Genomic DNA, 21,370 nt, shown 5'->3' on the forward strand with positions numbered 1-21,370 from the left:
CACTCATTCATTCAGCAACCATTTGGAAACCTGCTTTACGCTACATAAAAAATCAGCAGAGATGTGCTATGAGATCCCACAGCTCTCAGCATTTATCTCCGTCATGACACACAGCACTCTCCAAGGTGCTGGTTTACTTCCTATCTCCCCTACAAACAGGAACTATTTGTTACTGATGACAGAACCTAGCACACAGCAGGCACTCAATAAATAGTTCCTGAATGAACAAATTCTCAGATGGTGGTAGTCCCATTTTATAGATTAACAATTTCAGAGCAGCTAACTAATTTGCCTAGGATTACACAGCTACTTAGTGAAAGAGCTAGGAGATACTCCAGGTCTGACTCTTCCACACAGAGCTTTAGAAGCCAGACCTCTAACACTTCTTTTTAGTCGAGCCAATCAATGCCATGATTCAAGGGTGTAAGCTGCCATACTCCAGGAGCACAGGCTAAGAAGCTGCTCAGTTTGCCAGGGGGAGGCAGGGTGGAGGAAGGCTCCTCAAAGCTGTTGTTTGAGGACCTGGATGAGTAGAAATAGGTTTGGGAGAGGAAGGAAGAAAAAGGACATTGAGGTCTGAGGAAGCTGGCATGTTGTTGGGTATGGCTGATATGTGGGAGAGTGCTGGGAGGTGAGACAAGAGGACAAGGTCACTGGCCAAGACCAAAGCACAGAGGGCCTCGCAGAGCAAGCTAAGGAGTTGGGACTGTGTCGTAGCGATTTCAGGAAACCACGAAAAGGTTATTAAATGGGCATGAGAACAGCAAGTTTCCTTATGTGATTTAACCTACCTCTATTTGAGAATGATTTATGTAACCCACTCCTGATGGGAGAATACACCCAGTATCCCGAGGCAGGTGGAGGCCCACTGCCTTCTTTCCCATCCTGCCGCTCAGGCTGTGGTTTCCTAATAGGAGTGGAGGCTGTGTACTTTAGGCCAACACCAGAGTCCTTGGTGGCCTGGGAACTGTGGCTGGAAACCTAAAATAAATGACAACAGAGCAGACTATCCATTACAAATGAAACGGCTGATTTTGAAGAATGTCAACATCTAGAGATGTAGCAAAGTTGAGAAACAACTGGTTTTACTTCATATATTGTAATTCTCACTTTTCACAGACAGAAGTGAGACGTGATTACATGGTCATGTAAGATGCATGGGTGTCAGCCTCTCTTCTCCAGTATCGATCTTTCCTAGTGGTTTCTCTTCTTTTGCATTGTCCTTGATGGCCCAGCGACGGAGGCAAAGGACAGTAGTGAACTTTCAAGGGCCTCTGGGGCTGTAAGTGTCCTGATGCCCTGGGAGCTTGACAGGGCTTTAAAGCTCTACTCTGCTACTCTCCCTCCCCTTCTCTCACCCACATGGCTTCTACCTCCAGCCTGGTTGTGCCAACGATGTTGGCTTCCTTTAGGTTTCTGGGGGAAGAATCTCAGATTCCGCTCTTTGAGGTTCTAAGTCTACACGCGCTGGGATCCCAGCGTGTCAGAGCTGCTGCTCCCTGGCTGCTGCATGTCAGCTGATTCTAGTGGGATGTCACCCAGCTGCTCTGCTGTGGATGAGTGTCACTTACAGTCCTCTGCTCCCTTCCCACACTCAGGCCCCAAGCTCTGATCACTCTGTGTCCTGAATGCCCCTCCATGCCATCTCCTCTGCTCCCGCTCTGGCTCCTGTCCTTCACCTGAATGAGTTCAAACAGCCCCACGCAGAGTTCTCCACCACCAGTCTCGCCTCCATACTCAGCCCAATTATTCTTCCTAAACTACAGCTCTGATCACATTACACACAACCTCAGTTTCCTAAGGACTGCAACGGATCTTTGAGGCCCTTTTTAAAAAAGCATGACCCAATCTACTTTTCCAGCTTCACCTTTCCCTGTTCCCATCCAACCCTCCAGCCCCACAGGCTACAAGCCATTGGCTAAACCAACTCTCCTCTTCTACACGAGCTGTTCCCTCCCTCCTAAAAGCCCATCCCTTCCGGGATGCTAAGTATTGACTTCACAAACCTGCTTGTGAAGCCTTCCTTCCTGCACTTCCCCACAAGATGAACCCCGGCAGCTAGCGCACACAGGTCAGTCTGCTGTCACATCACGTCACTGTTTTGTGATTACATTAGTGCGCCGATTTTCCCTGACAGCCCATGAGCTCTTTGAGAGCAGGGGCTGTATCATCCATCATGGCGCCCCTCCCCTGCCTAGTCCTTGACCTAGGTAGGTTTCAGTAAGCACTGAATGAATGTTTGTTAAAATGAAATGAAATCCAGGTGCCTATTTTTCTGTCTGAGCATCTGCACAATTCTATACCCATTTTCAACAGGCTCTCTGGGCTCAAGTCATCTCATCCCCTCACAGGATCCTCATTCAGGGGCCCCACAATGTACCACCTACGCATAAATGGGCAATTGCTACATTCCTTGCGAAGGCCCTATTATCATCTCAAATATTAAAAACACTTAAAAAGTTCAAGGCATGGCTTAGCCTACATATATTGTTCTTGACACTCGTTCACAAATTTGGAGAAGGGAACATTGTCACACTTTCTTCAAGAAAATTCAGTATATACTCCCAACACCAGAGCCTTCCTACTTTTGATGACGATGGTGGTGGCATAAAGTACCAATAGCCTCGTCTTTTGAAGGGATCTGCCACACTGCTGATGTAATCATTCTGGTAAGAAACTTCACGTCGAAGTTCGGCAATTTCTTCCAAAATGTTTTCAAAGCTTCCTTTGTTATCTGTAAAGGAAAGCCAGTGTATGAAGCTGGCTATAAAATCATCTACTTCCTTTCTCTCTCAAAATACAAAATTGATTCCATGACAGTCCATGACTTTTGTCAGTTCCTCAAAGCTGACTTTCAGCCTGCGCTTTGGTAATGAGATTTTGCTTACACTTAAAGAGGACAGATATGTCTTTCTGTTGTTCACTTATACAGGAAGCCAGAGAAAGAAAAGAAACAGATTTGTAAACATTATTTCTTTTGAAAAGACAAAAATAAATCTCTTGTCTCTTTGTAATCAAGTCCCTTCATACTGTACGTATGTAAAATGTTTTTTAAATTCTTTTATTAAGCTAATGATCAAACATGGAACTGAACTGTAACCGTTATATAAATTTGTTAACGGTCAAACACACACAAGATTTGATTTTAGAACTACAAAACCACTACCAAAAACAAAGCCCAATACTTACCAGCCAATACTTTACCAGCCCCCGTGAGGTCTAGTAAATTCCGCAGCCTTGTGATCTCTGTCCTTTGTCTCTCCATTGTCTCATTCAGTTTCTCGATTTCTAGAACCTGTGAGTTTGCTCCTCTGCTGCCCACATCTACTTTCTCCATCTCAACTCGAAACTATTGAGAAATCACACACACAAGGTTACCAATGAATAGTCTTTCCCACATGTACTCATCCTTGCCACTCAATTATAAGTCTATAATTTTTATTTACACTTTACTAATGAGGAAACCATACTACGCCTTATAATCACACTGCACTGTACCTGGTACATAGTAGAGGGTAAAGTACGGACTAGTGATTGCACTTCCAAATTCTTTGAGATGTCACCTTGATACCTACAGTGATCAGTCTTTTAGGAACTGATAAGGACCCAGTAAGGAGGAGGTCTCAGGTATCCGCACTGACCTGCTCCTCTTTGTCCCTGAGGAGATTCTGCAGGAGTTCGATCTCCGCCTCTGCTCGCATCAGATCCCTGGCGGCTTGTGCGGCCTTTTTGCTGAACCTCTCCGTTTCCTGCAACTCCTACTGGGACAGAGAGAGGTATGAGAAAGGCACCACTGCCATCCCAGGTTGTCCTCTTCATTTCTTTCTTCCTCCCAGGTTGATTCCTCTGCTTTCATCAGAGCACTTGCCTGGCTACCCCACATACACATGGCGCCAAGTCCCACCTTTTCCTGTAGGCAGCCTGCGCCACCCCTCTATGGGGCCAAGTGGGCAGGGTGCTGCATCAGAAAGAGCAAGGGCTAATTCCTTCTTCACTGTTCTATAGTCTTCTACAACTGGTGTCTCTCTGGACTCGCACCATTAGACTTTTCTCTCCTATGAGCTATTGCCTTAATCGCATTAGCATTTGCATCCTATAAAGACTGTAAGAGACACTGTCTCAGTCAGGAGTTACAATAGCCCTATTAGTGAATGTTAATCACGTGACTGCACAAGATGAAAAGTCCGAGTTCAGAATGATTATACGGCAAGCCTTTAAGACCTTTGTTCAGGTGTGTCCTGAACCACCTCCCTAAGCAGATCCCTACACTCTGAGGTAGGGATGGTACGTTTCATTCGATGGTTCCTTTCAGGACTCAATACAGTGCAGGATATATGGCAAGGCTGTGGTGGGGGAAATACAATCTTCAGGTCTGAAGGGAAACAGACAACTTTCTAGTGGTTTAAAAAAATAGCCAAAGTCTATCACAATAGATCAGTGACACAAGTTGCTATGTTTTTTGACAGCAGCAGCTCTGGTGGAAACTTGCTCTGTACGTGTAGACTCACCTCTGCTCGCTCCTGGTTAATCTTCATGACAGTTCCATGAAGGGACTTCAGCTGGTCTTTAGCAATGGTGAGCTCAGCTGTGGCTACCTTATCAGAGGCGGCCACAGCTTTCTTTAGTTTCTTTAATTCTTTATCTAAACTAAGAAACTGCTCCTGAGATTTGGCATCTTCAAGTTTCTTCTAAAATAAAAGAAACATTAATTAAACAGATGAATCATTTGGTAGCAACAAATTAAAATGTAAGCTCCCGTGAGGGAGGGCAGGGACTCTGTCCATTGCTCCACGCCTCATGTCTACAGTAATACCTGCACATAGTAGGAGCTCGACAAATACTAAGAGAATGAATAAATAAAATCATCTCAAAATTGTATATTAAACTTGAAATGAAATCAGTCTTCTTGGTCAAGAATCTTAACGATCATAAATTCATTCATTCATTGGAAAAACATTTCTTGGCACCATCACCAAGTGATGGACCAGCCACTTGGAAACACTGAGTCAGGCAATAGGCGTATGGTGGTAAACAAAACAGACTTGGCTGCTGCCCTCAAGGAGCGAAGGAGAAGCAGATATTAATTTAAACAAATACTCAAATAAATGTATAACTAAGATTGTGATTGGACTGAACAGGGTACCATTTGAGAGATGAGCAGGGGAGAGACCCAGACTGGTGTCAAGGGGGCAGTCAGGGAGAAGAACAGTGGGGGAACTTGGTCCAGGAGGGAATGGCATGTGGGAAGACCAGGAGGGAACACAGAACTTGGCATATTTGATGAACTGAAAGAAGAAACATGGTAAGAAAAGGAGAGAGAGCTAAACAGAGGCAATCATGCAGGGCCTCACGGGCTTAAGAATCTTGATCTTTAGCCTTAAAATAAGGATGCTACTAGAGTGGGGAGGGAGACAGAGATGGAACTGACAAGAAGCAATTCATGTTTCTGAAAGAACATGTTGGCTGCTCTGTGGAGCAAGGTCATGAGTGGAAGTGGCCATAGCAGTGGTCCAGGAGAGAGATGATGGCTGGAGTTAGGGTGGGGGCATTGAAAAAGAATATATATTCCAGATATATTTTGGAGGCGAACTCAGTGAGAGTTGGGGGACTTATGGGTTCTCAGTGAAGTATGAAGCAAGTCATCCACTGAGGCTGGGATCATAGAGAGGGTAGGTGTGAGAAAGGAGAGGGTAGGTGTGAGAAAGGAGAGGGTAGGTGTGAGAAAGGAGAGGGTAGGTGTGAGAAAGGAGAGGGTAGTTGGGAGAAGGGAGAGGGTACGACACAAAGAAGCATATGGGAGAATGAGCTTACTAGAGAAAAGGGTAAAGTTGCCCATTTGAGGTTGGTAACCAAGAGTTTATAGTGATGCCACTATGCCTGGAAGGGTGATTTTTTTCCTCTAGGAATACTTAGCATGTGCAAGCCCAAAGAAAGCAGATAGCTGTAGTTCTGTCAGGGAAGTAAGACAAGAGAAAAGGGCAAGGGATTTAAGGATATTTGCAAAAATGGCTATAGCGGTAGACCATGGAATTTGAGTAAGGAGGAAAATAAAGACAGGAAGGCTTAACAGACAGAAAAGGCGGTGCTAACGCACTGGAATTCTCAATAAGTTTGAAAAATCATCAGAGTCGGGGGTGCTGGGAAGATAAGAGGTTACAATCAGAGTGGGACACCAGTTTGTGATTTCAGAGGTGGTAGGCACGATTTCTAAATTGGACCAGGTCTAAGGTGTGACAATGGGAGTAGATGGTGGAGATGGGATGGAGAAGTTCAGAGAGGCCAGGATGTTAGAAAGGAAGATGAGGAATTTAAAGTAATTTCCCACGATGTGTCCAATTGGGCAAGGAGTTTCAAAGGAGGCAAACTCATCCCAATGGCATTTAAGTACCACCTAACTGGCTCTCAAGTCACTCTTACATTCCCAATTCTCTTGTTTGCATCACGGCACCCTTGATTTGATGACAAGCATCCAGGTTTTTCTCAGCTCAGGTTCACCTCTGGGCCAGCAATGCAACCAGAGGTGACTGTGCATCACACCCCTTCTCAGCTGGCCTGATCGCTGGGGGCAGGAGGAACGCCTGTGTCTCGCTTTCCTAGTCTTCCCACCTTTTTCTCTAACTCTTGGAGTTGAGCCAGAATTCTCTCCTTCTCTTCATCAGCTTCCTGAAGTTGCAGATCTGTAAGGCCTTGGATTTCCTCCATACTTTTTAGATTTTCTTGCAAATAGTGAATTTCATGCTCCAACTGCTGGATTCTTGCTTCATGTTGCCTCTTATCAAAATTAATCTGTAAGGAAACGGGAGTTTCAAAGTTGATTTTTAAGCAAAATATGTTTTTAAGCAAAATAAAAACTTTTTAGAGTGTTATATCTCATTTTACTAAAGAGTGTAAGGAAATTTAGTATGAGTACCCAGAATGGTTTTCTCTTGAATACTCTCTAGGATCCATTTTAATGTTTGTCTCATTAAAATAATTACATCAAGAAAAATCAGATTCTGGCACCATACTATACTCTCTTGCTTCCAGGACAAAGAAAACACTGTTACAAGGAAGCCTGACTTTGCCATCAGAAGCCATATTCAGGGCTGAGTTTTAGTCACACCCCGCATGACTTGTTAAGAGTGAAAAATAACATTTATACTGTATTTACATGAGGAGAAAACACTGTAATTTGCTGAAAACGTGAGTGTTTGCCAAACACTCCCCTCCACTACCTCTTGCCCTTTTCTTACTCTTGCTTCAAGCGCTCTCTCACAGGCCCGTCTGAACTCTTCTTGTCCGTTTGCCAGTTTCTCCTGTTGCAGAGCCATTTCTTCTTGCAGTTTTCTCTCTCTCACTTGTGCTTCCTCTTTTTCCCACTGGGAGCATGCAAGAATTTCATTGAATTGTTTCTGCAAATCAGCAAGACTTTTCCCTAAGACATCTGAAGGACTATGGACTCTGGTAAGGGGGACAAAAGATGGTATAAATGTGACATTTTATTCTGATGCTGGGTACAAACATGCTGGTAACATTAGAAGTAAAAAGAGTTGGTGGAATGGGTCTAGTGTCAGTCCATAGCAACTTACTGAGCATCTCCTAAGTACAAACTATTGTTTTATCAAATGTCTGCTGTCACTGAAAGCACAGGCTCTGAACAGGCTAACAATGTTTACTCAAAGAATAAATGTCCATTTCATATATTTCAATTAGCCTCCGTTTTTTTTTCCATATTTGTTTTCTATTTAAAATGCATAATGTGGCTCTACTTCCTGACCATATGCAATGAACTTTCAAGAAAGAGATATTCTTAAAACCTTTATGTTTTTTTAAATTAAATAATACCAAAAAGTATAAAAGATTTAAAATGTAAAAAGAAATCAGACAGACAATTTGAATCCCACAATCTTATGTCTCAATCATGGAAACATGATAAGGGGAAACCTTACAAACACACCGTCCATTCACAGTACTTGGAAAGGTGAGTTCATCATTGACCCTCATAACTCGGCCCACTGTATACTTTGTATACTTGGAGGTTTTCATTTTCCATCACCTCATTTCCCCAGCTCCTGACTTCAGTTTTCTCCGTAGCTCATCCACACGAGTTGCCATGTCTTCTGGACGAATCAAACCATCAACCACATTGTTAAAGTGATTCTGGAAATCTTTAAGTTGCTGTTTTAACAGGTTATTGTCATCCTATGGAAAGGATAAAATGAGGTAGTCAAAGTTACCAAAACCAAATTTAAAAATACACCCACATACACAGCCTGTATTACTTATCATATGATAGTTTTATTCAGCTCCTTTACCAATTTTTTTAAAACCCTTTCCACTTGGGCTGACAATATATATGATCAATCTAAAGTCACAAAAGACACAACCAGGCATTATGATGTCTCCTGATGTGATGGAAAAGGAAGTACCTATGAACACTGCCTATGAATGTCTTATGTCTTTGAAGCAAAATCTAACTAACTTGAATCTAAATAAGCCTCCATATATGACAAAATTAATACTATGGGGATGCAAACAGCAAAATCTAGAATACAGAAAACTCTACAGGACAAATATCTGGTTTTTCTTTAACATGTAACAGTGAAAAAAGAGAGAAAACCTATAGACTGCAAGAGCCTTAAGAATCAAGTAAACCAAATGTGATGTGTGTACCTTATTTGGATCCTGATGCCAAAAAAACACTTATAAAAATTGATGAGATAATTTGAAAAATGTGAATACTGATAAGGTGTTTGATATTAGAGAATTATTTTAGGTATAACAATGGTATCCATGCTTATGCTTTTTTAAGCCCTTATTTTTTTTGAGATACATACAATAAATAGTACAGTATTTATAGACAGAATAAAACGTTTCAGATTTACTTCAAAATAATTCAGTGTGTGAATAGGTGGGAGGGACAGGGTGTGGAGGGCTTTATAGATGAAATAAGATTGGCCGTACTTGTTGAAGGTGGATGGTATGGTCTATACATGAGAATTCTATTTTTGTATATGCTTGAGACTGTCCAGAATTCAAAGTTAAAAGAAAAAAACATTTTCTCATACTCAGATCCATCTGCCAGTCAACTGAAAAATGGACCACCTAATACGGAAGCTTCTCTAATCGCTTATACTTCTCTGTGGGACTATTTGTTACGTATCAGCATATTTTCACTACCAACAAACAAACACATCTAAACCACAGAATTAAATTCAGACAATGGTTCTTTCAAGTAAAAAGAAACTGCTAAATTTCTCTAAAGTATAAAGACAAATAGTTCTATATCCTAAGCTACTAACTGTATTCTCTGGAATACCTACCTGAGTGATTAATTTACTTCAAACTGAGTGCAACAATGTGAACTAAAATTGAGGAGTTAGAATTGCAATGAATAGGCTGCGCTCCTGTACTACCTGGAGTCCTCTTATCTATAAACTGTGCGTGCCCAGCGGCCATACTTGTACTACAGTGTCTAGTCCTGGCTGCACGTGATCTGACCCAAGGCCAGCCAATCCACTAACTAGCCAGAAAACAATTTCTTATTCTCTCCAAAAGTTGAACCAAGATCCAGTACAGCAAGTCTGTATAATTGCCGGACCTGTAAAAATATGTCAGTTCAGGGCTGGGGTCCACGCTGGGTCAATTACAATGCCCAGAGAGCCAGAGAAGGAGCAATGAGAGGCCTGTGAATCCCCCAAAAGACTGACAGAGCAGCGCTAGGTCCTAGCGAGCTGTCTCCTTTCTTGAGCTAAATTTCAGTTGGATTTGGTTCATTGCAACTAAATGAGTTCCAACAAAGCCAAATGGAGACTGAGTTTAACTTGTACACAGAATCCGGAGGTTAGTAGGCCAAGTTACCAGAGGACTGAGTTCTAACTCAGGTAGTCTCACAGCATACTGGAAAGCTGACTTCAGTTCTACCCTGGAGGAGAAGGCCCCTGAAGAATGTAGTTTAGTCCTTTTCTTATCTCTTTTAAAAAATTTTTTTATTAGTTTCAGGTGTATAGAACAATGTAATAGTTACACATTTACACCCGTCACAAAGTGATAACCCCCAATCTACTACCCCTCTGACATAGTACATAGCTGCTACAATTCCATTGACTCTATTCCCTATGCGGTGCTCCACTTCCCGTGACCAAATATATATATATATTTAATTATAGTTTATATTCCATATTATTCAGCTTCAGGTGTACAGCGCAGTGGTCAGACATCTACACAGTCCATGAAGAGATGGACTGAAGAGATGTATTCTGAAGTATTTATGAGTGCAATAAAGATGCATGAGATTTTCCTTAAAATAGTCAGCAAAAAAATGTGGACTAACTGAAATAAGAACGGCAGAATGCTGAGACTTGTTAAAGCTGGGTTGACCAAAGGTCATAAGACTATTCTGTTTTTGTGATTATTTGAAATTTTCCATAGTAAAAATAAAAAACAATCCAATGAACCCTCAACATACACACAACTCACACAAGAATGGAAAACATGTACATCTTTTATATTTGCTTCAGAAGCTGACCTGATAGTGGGAAAAATTAAATTTTAAGTTTTTTCTTAAATTTTGAGGAAAAATATTCAAGGTGTTGGAGGAAGAAAGAGAATTTGGGTGAGCTCAGTCTGAGTTGTCACAACCCACCCACCCCCACCCCCCCGCATGACTTTTGGGAAGCTTTCCCCAAACCATAGCAACTCTGCCCCTTTATTTCTGGTAAAGTGTAACAGCTGCCAACTCAGTCAGCCAAGCGGCCCCTGACCTCACAGATCTCGGGACCTGGGTATTGATCCAGGGATCCAGGTACATATTATTCAGACATCTGTTCTCTTTGAGAGAGTTAAATTATCTGGAAAATTCTGTCCACCTGCTTCTCCCGCAGTTTGTTGGTCAGGTTACCGTGACGATAGCTATTGTCAAAGAAAACCCCAGCAATGTAAAATGACTGCCTTTTTAATAGCACCCTTTCTGAGATGGGGACTGTGAAAACTGTTCACAGTTACGAAGTTCTACTCCAAGCCACTCTAGGTAAATTCCTGGATAATTACACAGATATTTCATGGAAAAAGAAGGCACCAATCCGCTAACTTTTGTCTGGTGACAAATCTGCTTCTAGGATACATGAAAGGTACTGCGTTCACCCATAAGTTTATACAGTATCCCCTGTTTACTACTGACACTACCTCCATCTCTTTGCACTGTCATAACAACATGAAGCATGCATATCAATAATTTTAAAACAACAGGCTCACAAGGGAACAGAGGCTCTGGTCCTAGCCCACTCAAAATTCCCTTTTTTGTAATAATTCAAGTTGCTTACTGCATGTTAGAGCAGGTTGGTAAGTGTCTGACTAAAGACATCAACATCTTCGAGTGTCCCATGTAATAATATACAGTGGTACCTCGGTTTTCTAACGCAATCCGTTCCAGAAGACCCTTCGAGTTCTGAAACGTTCGAAAACCGAGGTGCGTTTCCCCATAGAAAGTAACGCAAAATGGATTAATCCATTCCAGATCTTTAAAATCAACCCCTAAAACTGCAAATTTAGCATGAGTTTTACTATCTAATGATACCATAGATCCATAAAATTTCTGACAGTTCGTAAACCGAAATGTTTGTCAATGGAGATGTTTGAACACCGAAGTACCACTGTATTCCGAACCAACAATCTCACCTGCAGCTGTTTAAGTTGCGTGCGGAGCTCACTATTTTCTTGGTCCTTTTCTTCCGAGAGCTGGGCTTTTTCGAGGGCATTCTTGAGGGCTTGCTTTTCCTTCTCAAGTTCTGCTTCAAGGGCTAATTGTTCTAACTATTGCCAAGCAATGACATGAAAACACAAAACAGCAATAATTTATGATCTAAAAAGGCATAGAGAAATTTACATATACATGCAGTTCCTTGCTAGCTATGGTTTCATAACATTTCAATTTTACGTCTGAACTCCGAAATTTAAAAGCCCAAGGTAATTTTTTCATGTGCCTCCTTAAACTATTATTACTTAAGGAAGAGTAAATACCAAAATCAGCTCAGCCCAGATATGCCAAATCAGAATCTCCGGGGGTGGGCCCAAGCACCTCCCTTCAAAAGCTCTGTGAGTGATCCAACAATCACTGCTCTTCTTTCCCTTTGACCAATATTTCTCAAACTGTGGTCCTCAAGTGCCTGCATCAAAATCATTTGGTGTGCCTGTCAGAAATGCATAAGCCTGCCTAGCCTCCACCTTAGACTTGACAGACCAGAATCTCTATGGTGGGCCCAGGAATCTGCATTTAACAAGCATCACAAGTGATGTCATGTAACTAAAGTGTACCAATCAGAGACCTGTAGATCACAGAGAAAGGCTCTGTTGTGCTCCGAACTGTCAACATGTGGTTTGCAGACCAATTCTGCCAGTCCTAATGCTAACGAAGGGCGTGTTCCTTTCCATACCAAGTGCATTTGCGAAAGGGCCAGACTGTTACATTTTTGCCAAGGTGCATGAGGAAAACAAAGGACAATGGAGGTACAAAGGATAATGGATTTCAAGCTAATGGCTGGCTTAAAACTTAAAAAAGAGAGAACTGAATGCAAAGGAGATGCCATCTAGAAATTTTATTGATTATTATTTAAAAATACGTGTATACTGTAATTTTAATTATTCCCCCCAACCTCCTTTTGTAAAACTTGGTACTCTTGAAAAATGTAATCCTGAAAATTGACAAGTGGTTATTTGATATCTGATAAGTAAAGGAATACAAAGTAATTCCTGTAACAAGCCAGACCTATTCTTACTTCCTTTTCTAATCATCTGAATGGTATTTCACATGAATTCTTGGGATTCTAACTATCTTATTTGATCTCACTTTCATCCAATAAGAACATACTGACCTTCCTCATGTTCCAGGCACTGACAAAACAGAAACATCATTTCTGCAGGGCAGTCTTCCCTGACCACCCCTCCCCTGCACAGAACCCTATCCCCTTCTTTCTCCCACACTTGTTTCATGTCCTGGACTGTCAGCCTCACAAGGACAGTGCCCATGTCTGCTGTCCCGGCAGCATTCACAGCACCTGGCCCTCAAGGGCCCATGAATAAGTACTCACTGGATGAATAACGATTTCTCTAATTTGCAAGTATAATTTAAACTAGTGGCTATTTCATCCAACCAAAATAGGAAGGAGAAAAATAAAATTTAACATCAACTTAAAAGATGTCTCTTACAGCTGTTTTGAGAAAGACCAGACTTACTGAATTCTAGCTATGTGCTTTCATGTCCATTATCTAGCTCCCTTATCCTCATCATAACCCATTTCACAGACGACAAGGCATTTGTCAGAGACTCAGAGCCGTGAAGTGATTTGCACTTGGTTATACCTGGGTAGTATTTGAACTCAGAATGTCTGACTCCCAAACTGTGCTCTTCCCATCACTCCACATACATTACATGAAAAAGCGTTTACTCTTACATTACATTACAGGAAGGCTAAGACGTTAAGGCCATAGGCTATTTGCCTTCTAGATGGCTTTACGCCCCTACTTACCTGGCTGAGCCTTGTTAGTTTTTCCAAGTCTTCCTTGAGCTGGCTGGCTTCAGCATCGCGTAGTTTTAGCTGCGTCTCTAGCTCAGCCTCATAGGCACTGAGCTCCCCCTGGGTGTGCTGTAGGGTTGCATTCACCTCATGTTGCTCCTGGAGGGCGATTTCTAGCTCTGCAAGCTCCTGGAAGGATTCAGAATATGTAACTACAGAACCCTCACTGTGCTGCTTGAGCATCTGCAAATCATTATAAGTACAGTAAACCAAATACTGGCCAGCCTGGCACAAAAAGTGTTCATTAGCAATATGATGAAGCCACAGGCTGTGCATATCCAGGTCAGAAAGCAAAATCCTCACTAAATGTAATCAGAAAAACCAGTAAGCTATAAACTTGTCTTCCAAAATAACCAGTTGTATGATATTTTAAATGTGCCTGAATATGTAAGAAGAAAAAAAGAACAGAAGAAAATTTAAGACCTATTTTCCATCAGACATTGGAATAAATGTTTTCACATTCATTACTTCATTGCATCTTCATAATAACTGTGTAAGACAAGATATTATTCCCATTTTACAGATGAAGAACTAGAGAATGGACACCTAAGTAAATGGCATGGGGCTGTGTAGCTAAAAAAGGATAACAGTCAGAATATGAACCGAGATCTCTCACTCAAAAGCCCACACTCTATTAAACCACAGTATGTTCACTTATCAGAACAAAACGGGTCTAGCACTCTGTAATATTAAGGATATTAGAGTAACTTAAATGAGTGCTAACGAGAATGTAAGTACATATTGATTAGCATACCTCAGTGCTGAGTCATTTTAGCCTATCTGTTTTTTATGAATAAACATTACAGCTTTCATCTATTTATTTGGGATCTTAAAGCATTAGATCAAACTATGTATTCTGGATTCAAGAGGGGGATCCTATGATGAAAACGTCTATAGAAGAGTTTCTTAATGGGTGGTTAAAAGAGTTCCAGGTATCTGAATCATTTGGGTTGCTTGCGCGAAATACGGACTCCATATGTAACCAACAAAGGGTTAGTATCCACTAAATACATAAAGAATTCCTACAAATCCTTAAGAAGCAGTCAAATAAAGCAATAGAAAAATGGGCAAAGAATATGAACAGGAAATTCACTGAAGAGGAACATTGAATGACAAACAAACAAATGAAAGGCGCTCAACCTCTTCAGTCATCTGGGGAAATGAAGTTTAAAACAAGATACTTGATAAAATTCAGCAGCCATTCATGATAAAAACCCTTAAGAAAGTGGGAATAGAGGGATCATATCTCAACATAGTAAAGGCCATATATGATAGACCCACAGCTAACATCATACTCAATGGGGAAAAGCGAAAACCATTCCCCTTAAAATCAGGAACAAGGCAAGGTTGCCCACTTTCTCCACTTCTATTCAACATAGTGCTGGAAGTTCTAGCCACAGCAATCAGACAAGAAAAAGAAATAAAAGGCATCCAAATCGGTAAGGAGTAAGTAAAACTGTCATTATATGCAGATGATATGATACTATATTTAGAGAACCCTAAAGACTCCACCTAGAAACTATTAGAGCTGAAAGATGAATTTAGTAAAGTAGCAGGATACAAAATTAATATTCAGAAATCAGTTGCATTTGTATATACCAATAATAAAACATCAGAAGGAGAAATTAAAAAAGCAATTCCATTTACAATTGCTCCAAAGACTATAAAATACCTGGGAATAAATTTAACCAAAGTAGTAAAAGATCTGTACTCAGAAAATTATAAGACACTGAAGAAAGAAATGAAAGAAGATACAAATAGATGGAAACACATACCATGTTCATGGATAAGAAGAATTAATATAGTTAAAATGTCCATACTGCCTAAGGCAATATACATATTCAACGCAATTCCTATCAAACTACCAACGACATTTTTCACAGAAATAGAACATATAATCCTAAAATTTATATGGGATAACAAAAGACCTCGGATATCCTCAACAATCTTGAGAAATAAGAACAAAGTGGGAGGTATAACAATACCTGACTTCAAATTATACTACAAGGCTACAGTAATCAAAACAGCATGGTACTGGCATAAAAACAGACCCATAGATCAATGGAACAGAATAGAGAGTCCAGAAATAAATCCGTGCCTATATGGCCATTTAATCTATGACAATGGAAGCAAGAATGTACGGTGGGGTAAAGACAGTCTATTCAATAAATGGTGCTGGGAAACTTGGACAGACACATGCAAAAAGATGAAGCTGGATCACCTCCTTACACCACATACAAAAATAAATTCAAAATGGCTTAAAGATTTAAATGTAAGATCTGAAACCATAAAATTCCTAGAAGAAAATATAGGAAGAAACTTCACAGACATTACCCGGAGTAAGATTTTTACTGATATATCCCCTCGCGCGAGGGAAGTAAGAGAAAAAATAAACATGTGGGATTACATCAAACTAAAAAGCTTTTTCACAGCAAAGGAAACCATCAATAAAACAAAAAGGGATCCTACTGAATGGGAAAAGATATTTGCCAACGATACATCGGATAAGGGGTTAATATCACAAATTTATAAAAAACTCACTCAAATCAACTCCGAAAAAACAAACAACCCAATTAAAAAATGGGCAGAGGACATGAAGAGACATTTTTCTAAAAAGGACATAGAGATGGCAAACAGACACATGAAGAAATGTTCAACCTCACTAACCATCAGAGAAATGCAAATAAAAACCACAATGAGATACCACCTCACCCCAGTCAAGATGGCTATCATCAATAAATCAACAAACAACAAGTGCTGGTGTGGATGTGGAGAAAAGGGAACGCTGGTGCACTGTTGGTGGGATTGCAGATTGGTGCAGCCACTATGGAAAACAGTTTGGAGGTATCTCAAAAACCTGAAAATGGAACTACCTTATGATCCAGCAATCCCACCCCTAGGTATCTATCCGGAGAAATCCCAAACTCCAATTCAAAAATCTTTATGCACTCCTATGTTTATTGCAGCACTATACACAATAGCCAAGACCTGGAAACAACCGAAATGCCCGTCAGTAGATGACTGGATTAAGAGTACATTTATACAATGGAGTATTATGCAGCCATAAAGAAGAAAGAAATCTTACCATTTGCAACAACATGGATGGACCTAGAGAACATTGTTAAGTGAAATAAGTCAGAAAGAGAAAGACAAATACCATATGATCTCACTTATATGCGGAATCTAAAGAAAAGAATAAGTGAATGAACTAATCAGAGACAGTTTTGGAAACATGGAGGAAAAACAGAGGGTTGCTAGAGGGGCGGGGGGGTGGGGATAAGGGGAAGGTGAGAGGTTTTGAAAAATAGTTGGTAACCACAAGATGGTCATGGGGGTTTGAAAATTAATTTGGGGAACGTACAGAGGGATAGTGGATGAGGGGAGGGGGGTTCACGCAGTGTGAGGGATATAAATGATAAACGTCTAAGTTTTGCTTTGTCTTGTGCACCTGAAACTAATAAAAACAAAACAAAAACAAAAACAAACAAAAAACCAAAACAAAAAAAAACAAGATACTACTTTATACAGAGCATAGAGGAACAGGTTAAACACACCATGACGGAAACAATCAGACACATCCAGGATGCGGGACACTCTATAGGACTACTTCCTGGACTACGCGCACACACACACACACACACAAAACCTATACCTATAAAAGACATTCTTGGCACAATTGGGAAAATCTGAATATGGTTCAGATATTAGATGACATTAGGGAATTATTATTAATCTTCCTAGGTGTAACAATGGTATCATTGTAATGTAAAAAAAAAAAGTTCTTATTTTTAAGAGATGTGTACTGAAGGAATGATGTCATGATACCTGCAACTTTCAAATGACCTAGCCAAAAACAAAAACAAAAACAAAAATAAAACGACCAAACACAGCAAAATATTTGTTGAATCTAGGAGAGCACATAGGTGTTCAGTAAACTATTCTTTCAACATTCTACAAGTGGAAAATTTTTCATATAAAAAGATCCCATTTCAAACTCAGCAGATTGGCAAACACCAAGTCTGACAAAATATTAAATTTCCTGAATTTGATCATTAATCTGTGTTTACATTAGAAAATGTCTTTGTTCTTGGGAAACACATGCTGAAATATTTAGAAGCTAAGCAGCAAGATGTCTACGACTCATTCTCAAATGGTTCAGAAAAAATTTTACATAAAAATATATAAAACTATATGAGATAAAGCAAATGTGGCAAAATATTAATTGGTAACTGAATGAAGTACATCGTGAGTTATTCCTGTAATTCTCCTGTAAGTTGGAAATTATTTCAAAATAAAAGCTTACAAAAATCCAAGTTGCTGGCAAGGAGGTGGTGCAATGGTAGCCCCCACATTCCTGGTGAAGTAGACGTTGATAGAATCAATGGGCAGTGGTTTGACTACATCTTGTGACGTTACTCTCTGACTCACAGTCCCACTCTGAACATAGTTCTCATGCTCAAGACGTGCATAAGAATGTTACTCTCAACACTGTCATAGCAAAAGACTGGAAACCACTTAGATGTACCCCCAAGAGAATGGATAAGCAATAAATTTTTGATGTGTATGTAAAATAGGATCATTGATACATACATCAATAAAATTGATACATACATCAATAAAAATAAACAAAGTAGACCTATATGAATCAATGTGCATAATTCTCAAAAATATAAATATGAGGGAAGAAAGGAAGTAGCCAAAGAATATGTACATTATCATACCTTTTATAGAAATCTTAAAATTTGTAAATAATACTACATATTGCTTATGAATGGATATACATAAAATAAAAGAGAAGAGATGCAGGGAAATAACAACCATATTCAGGATTTTGTACCTATGGAAGGGGTACACAGAGGATTTCAGCTATATCTGCAAAGTTTTATTTCTCAAGCTGAGTTGTGAGTACACAGAGTTAAATACTATTTTTGATATTTTTATATGCCTGAGAAATTTCATATTAAAATATATTAATTCAAATTTTCAGAGCCAGCCCTACTGAGGATGAGGTTTGTGGATCTGGGTTCTCATACATTATAAAGTTTGCCAAATAACTAAAACAGAGCAAGTAAAATCTCCAAAATGGCAACAAATGAGGGACTGAAAGGTATAATTTATAACACCATGTCTGTCTTATCTGTAAAATAATGTTAAAATTATGAAGTAATGACAACAAGAATAAGAAAAATTATGTTGCAATTAATTTTGAGACGAATAATAAAATATAAACATTTACTATAGCATTTATAATAGCTACAATTTCATACTCTTTAGTTATTTGATAATACCTTTCCGAATAGAAATTCAGCTAAAATAACCTTCCATTCTTAATAAAGGAAAAATGATTCCAAGTATATCCCAACGAAAGGAAAACAACAACAAAAAAACCCAAAAAAACAACACTAAATACCCCCTAATACTTTTTTGCCACTTATAATTGTACTGTTGCTAACGTCCTTAGCTAACTTAATTTGGACATCAGCTACTTCTGAGGTTAAGGCGAACAGACAAGAAAAAAACAAAGCATACCTTCCGCATATTTTCTGCATCTATAGCAACTATTTCCAGCTGGTCCCTCTCCTGCTCAACCTCAGTCAGTCTCTGCAGCAAGGTCTCTTTCTCATCCTGTAGCTTTCTGCACTCATTCTGAGCCTGAGTTGCCTGGCCTTTGACAGTCCCAAGGTATTCTTGCAACCCACTGATGACACCTTCCAGTTCCTTCTTCAGGGCTTCATTTGCTGCTATCTGGCCTAAGATGGAAAAAGGGAAGGTAATAATGTATGTAAGAAAATGTTTTCAAGATACATAAATAATTACTGCATTTAATCTCCCTAGCTATTTGTCACTAGCTAAGAATGCAAGTCCAAGTTTTTAATTATTTCCTACTATCTTATTTTTCAAGATATAATGATAGAAATATTAAGCAGGTATACAATAAAAATAGTATATTTAGTAGACATTGCTATAAAATGTCTAACTTATGCTGTAAAAAGTTTAAAGTGGTAATTCTCAAATAAAATAATGAAAAATGTGCAGCAACCCCGAGTTCTTGTTGCTAGATACACAAAAGAAAACCACTCAACAAACAAGATCAACCCAAGACTGGGAGCATAAACATGAAAGCTGAAGAGTTAAAAACAAACACTAAATTAGGTACCTACATACCATGTGCCAGGCACTTTATGAACACTATCTCACTTAATCTTCACAACTAATGGCTGAGATAGAAATAACGTGTCCCAGGTCACAGAGCTGATAATGGCAAAACAGGGACTGGGATCTTACACCAAGCAAAGGCTCAACCTATTACAACAACCTATTATCCTCCTCTTCCACTATTACGGCAATGTCACAATTTAAGTCTCCATTGCAAAAGAAGATCCTACAATTCTTTCTACACTATCCTTGTAACTAGACACTGAATGCCTCGATGTCAATGGGCTCTTTGCTCCTGAAAGGATTTAACGCCTTAGAAGAAGACAATCACATGCCCGAGCTCATCATGATCATATTTTGACTTCTTGCTTACTGAATGCAATGCCCTAACTCACCAGGACATCGACACAACAAAATTAAATAAAGACTTCTTAATTGTATTAAACACTTTTGGGTACTGTGCAAATATTTCCTTATCAAACATTACTACTAACAGCTGAAGCATATTCAGCTAATACTTGTCTGGGTGTCATTTGTCTTTTGTTAATACTGAAATTGATCTATCTTAAATCAATTTAAATTCTCACCTTCAGTAAGCTGTTGTTCAAGGTCCTTAATCTCTTCAGTTTCTTTTGCAATTCTGGAAAGTATCTCATCCAAACGGCTTTCAAGTTGTTTGTACTGCTTGTTCATAATGTCAAGCTGTTGTTCTTTACCCCTTTTCTGAGCCTTCATATGGCACTGAATTGAAAAAACAAAACAAAAACAAAAGACTCTTTTAAAAATAATAATTTTTAACATTGCTAAAGGAAGAATGGAAAATAAAATGTAATGATTTGCATCTATTTTATGTCAGTCTGTGTTGTTGTCAAGTGTGTAGTTTTCATTTAAACATCATAACTTTATGTGGGAACCGTCTCCATTTTATAGATGAGCAAACTGAAGATAAAAGAGGATAAGTGATTTTTCCAAGGACACAGCTAGTAGGTAATGTAGCCAGGTTCAGAGTTCTTTGAACTGCATTAAAATGTCTTTTTAAAAGGGTTTCCAAAAAGTTAGCTGATTACATATACCGTGTTTCCCCGAAAATAAGACCTAACCAGAAAATAAGCCCTAGCAGATTTTTCAGGATTACATCCCCCTGAATATAAGCCCTAGTGCATCTTTTGGAGCACAACTTATTGTAAGACCCAGTCATATTTTCGGGGAAACATGGTACATATAGAAAAAGACTATATTCCAAATGTTAGCAAGGATTATATCTGGGTGGAAGGATTACAGGAGATTTTTTCTTTTTTTTTATAAGCTTTTATACTAAAAAATTTTTATATTAGACAAGTGATACCTTTTTAATAAAAAAACACACACTACATGTACTTTAAAAAAAGGTTTCTCAGGGGATAGTAGAGACATACTTACTGGAAATTCAAGTTTATTTTCAATTCCTTATACAAAGAAACATTTTGCTTTTAGGTTCAATAACCTGGGAGCTGAGAGGAACCTCAAACACCGTTTAGCCCAGTGATTCTCAAGATGGAGGCTCTATGCAGGCATTCTCTTCTAGCACTATATATGCCCCTGGTGGAAAACAGCCTTCACAAACCCACACACCCTCTCATACCCAGACAGTCATGGCTTTAGGGAGCTACTGGTAACTGAAAAGA

General features: G+C 39.5%; 1 protein-coding gene across 4 annotated transcripts in view; it reads right to left on the minus strand.

Annotated features, from left to right (window-relative positions):
• Window positions 1-21,370, minus strand: part of CNTRL (centriolin) — a 77,925-nt gene that overhangs the window by 24,051 nt on the left and 32,504 nt on the right. For all 4 annotated transcript variants that reach the window (XM_019731215.3, XM_019731213.3, XM_019731216.3 and 1 more), the window contains 12 exons: window positions 20,294-20,447; window positions 19,080-19,300; window positions 13,503-13,679; window positions 11,656-11,790; window positions 8,036-8,181; window positions 7,233-7,440; window positions 6,607-6,786; window positions 4,509-4,688; window positions 3,642-3,758; window positions 3,190-3,349; window positions 2,586-2,734; window positions 792-981 (listed from right to left, as the gene is read on the minus strand). In XM_019731215.3, coding sequence (XP_019586774.3) covers window positions 792-981; window positions 2,586-2,734; window positions 3,190-3,349; window positions 3,642-3,758; window positions 4,509-4,688; window positions 6,607-6,786; window positions 7,233-7,440; window positions 8,036-8,181; window positions 11,656-11,790; window positions 13,503-13,679; window positions 19,080-19,300; window positions 20,294-20,447 — 2,017 coding nt within the window. The remainder of the gene's footprint in view (window positions 1-791; window positions 982-2,585; window positions 2,735-3,189; window positions 3,350-3,641; window positions 3,759-4,508; window positions 4,689-6,606; window positions 6,787-7,232; window positions 7,441-8,035; window positions 8,182-11,655; window positions 11,791-13,502; window positions 13,680-19,079; window positions 19,301-20,293; window positions 20,448-21,370) is intronic.

The sequence above is a fragment of the Rhinolophus sinicus genome, chromosome 16 (genome assembly GCF_057876585.1).
Source record: "Rhinolophus sinicus isolate RSI-liver-muscle chromosome 16, RSI-T2T, whole genome shotgun sequence".
Lineage (NCBI taxonomy): Eukaryota > Metazoa > Chordata > Mammalia > Chiroptera > Rhinolophidae > Rhinolophus > Rhinolophus sinicus.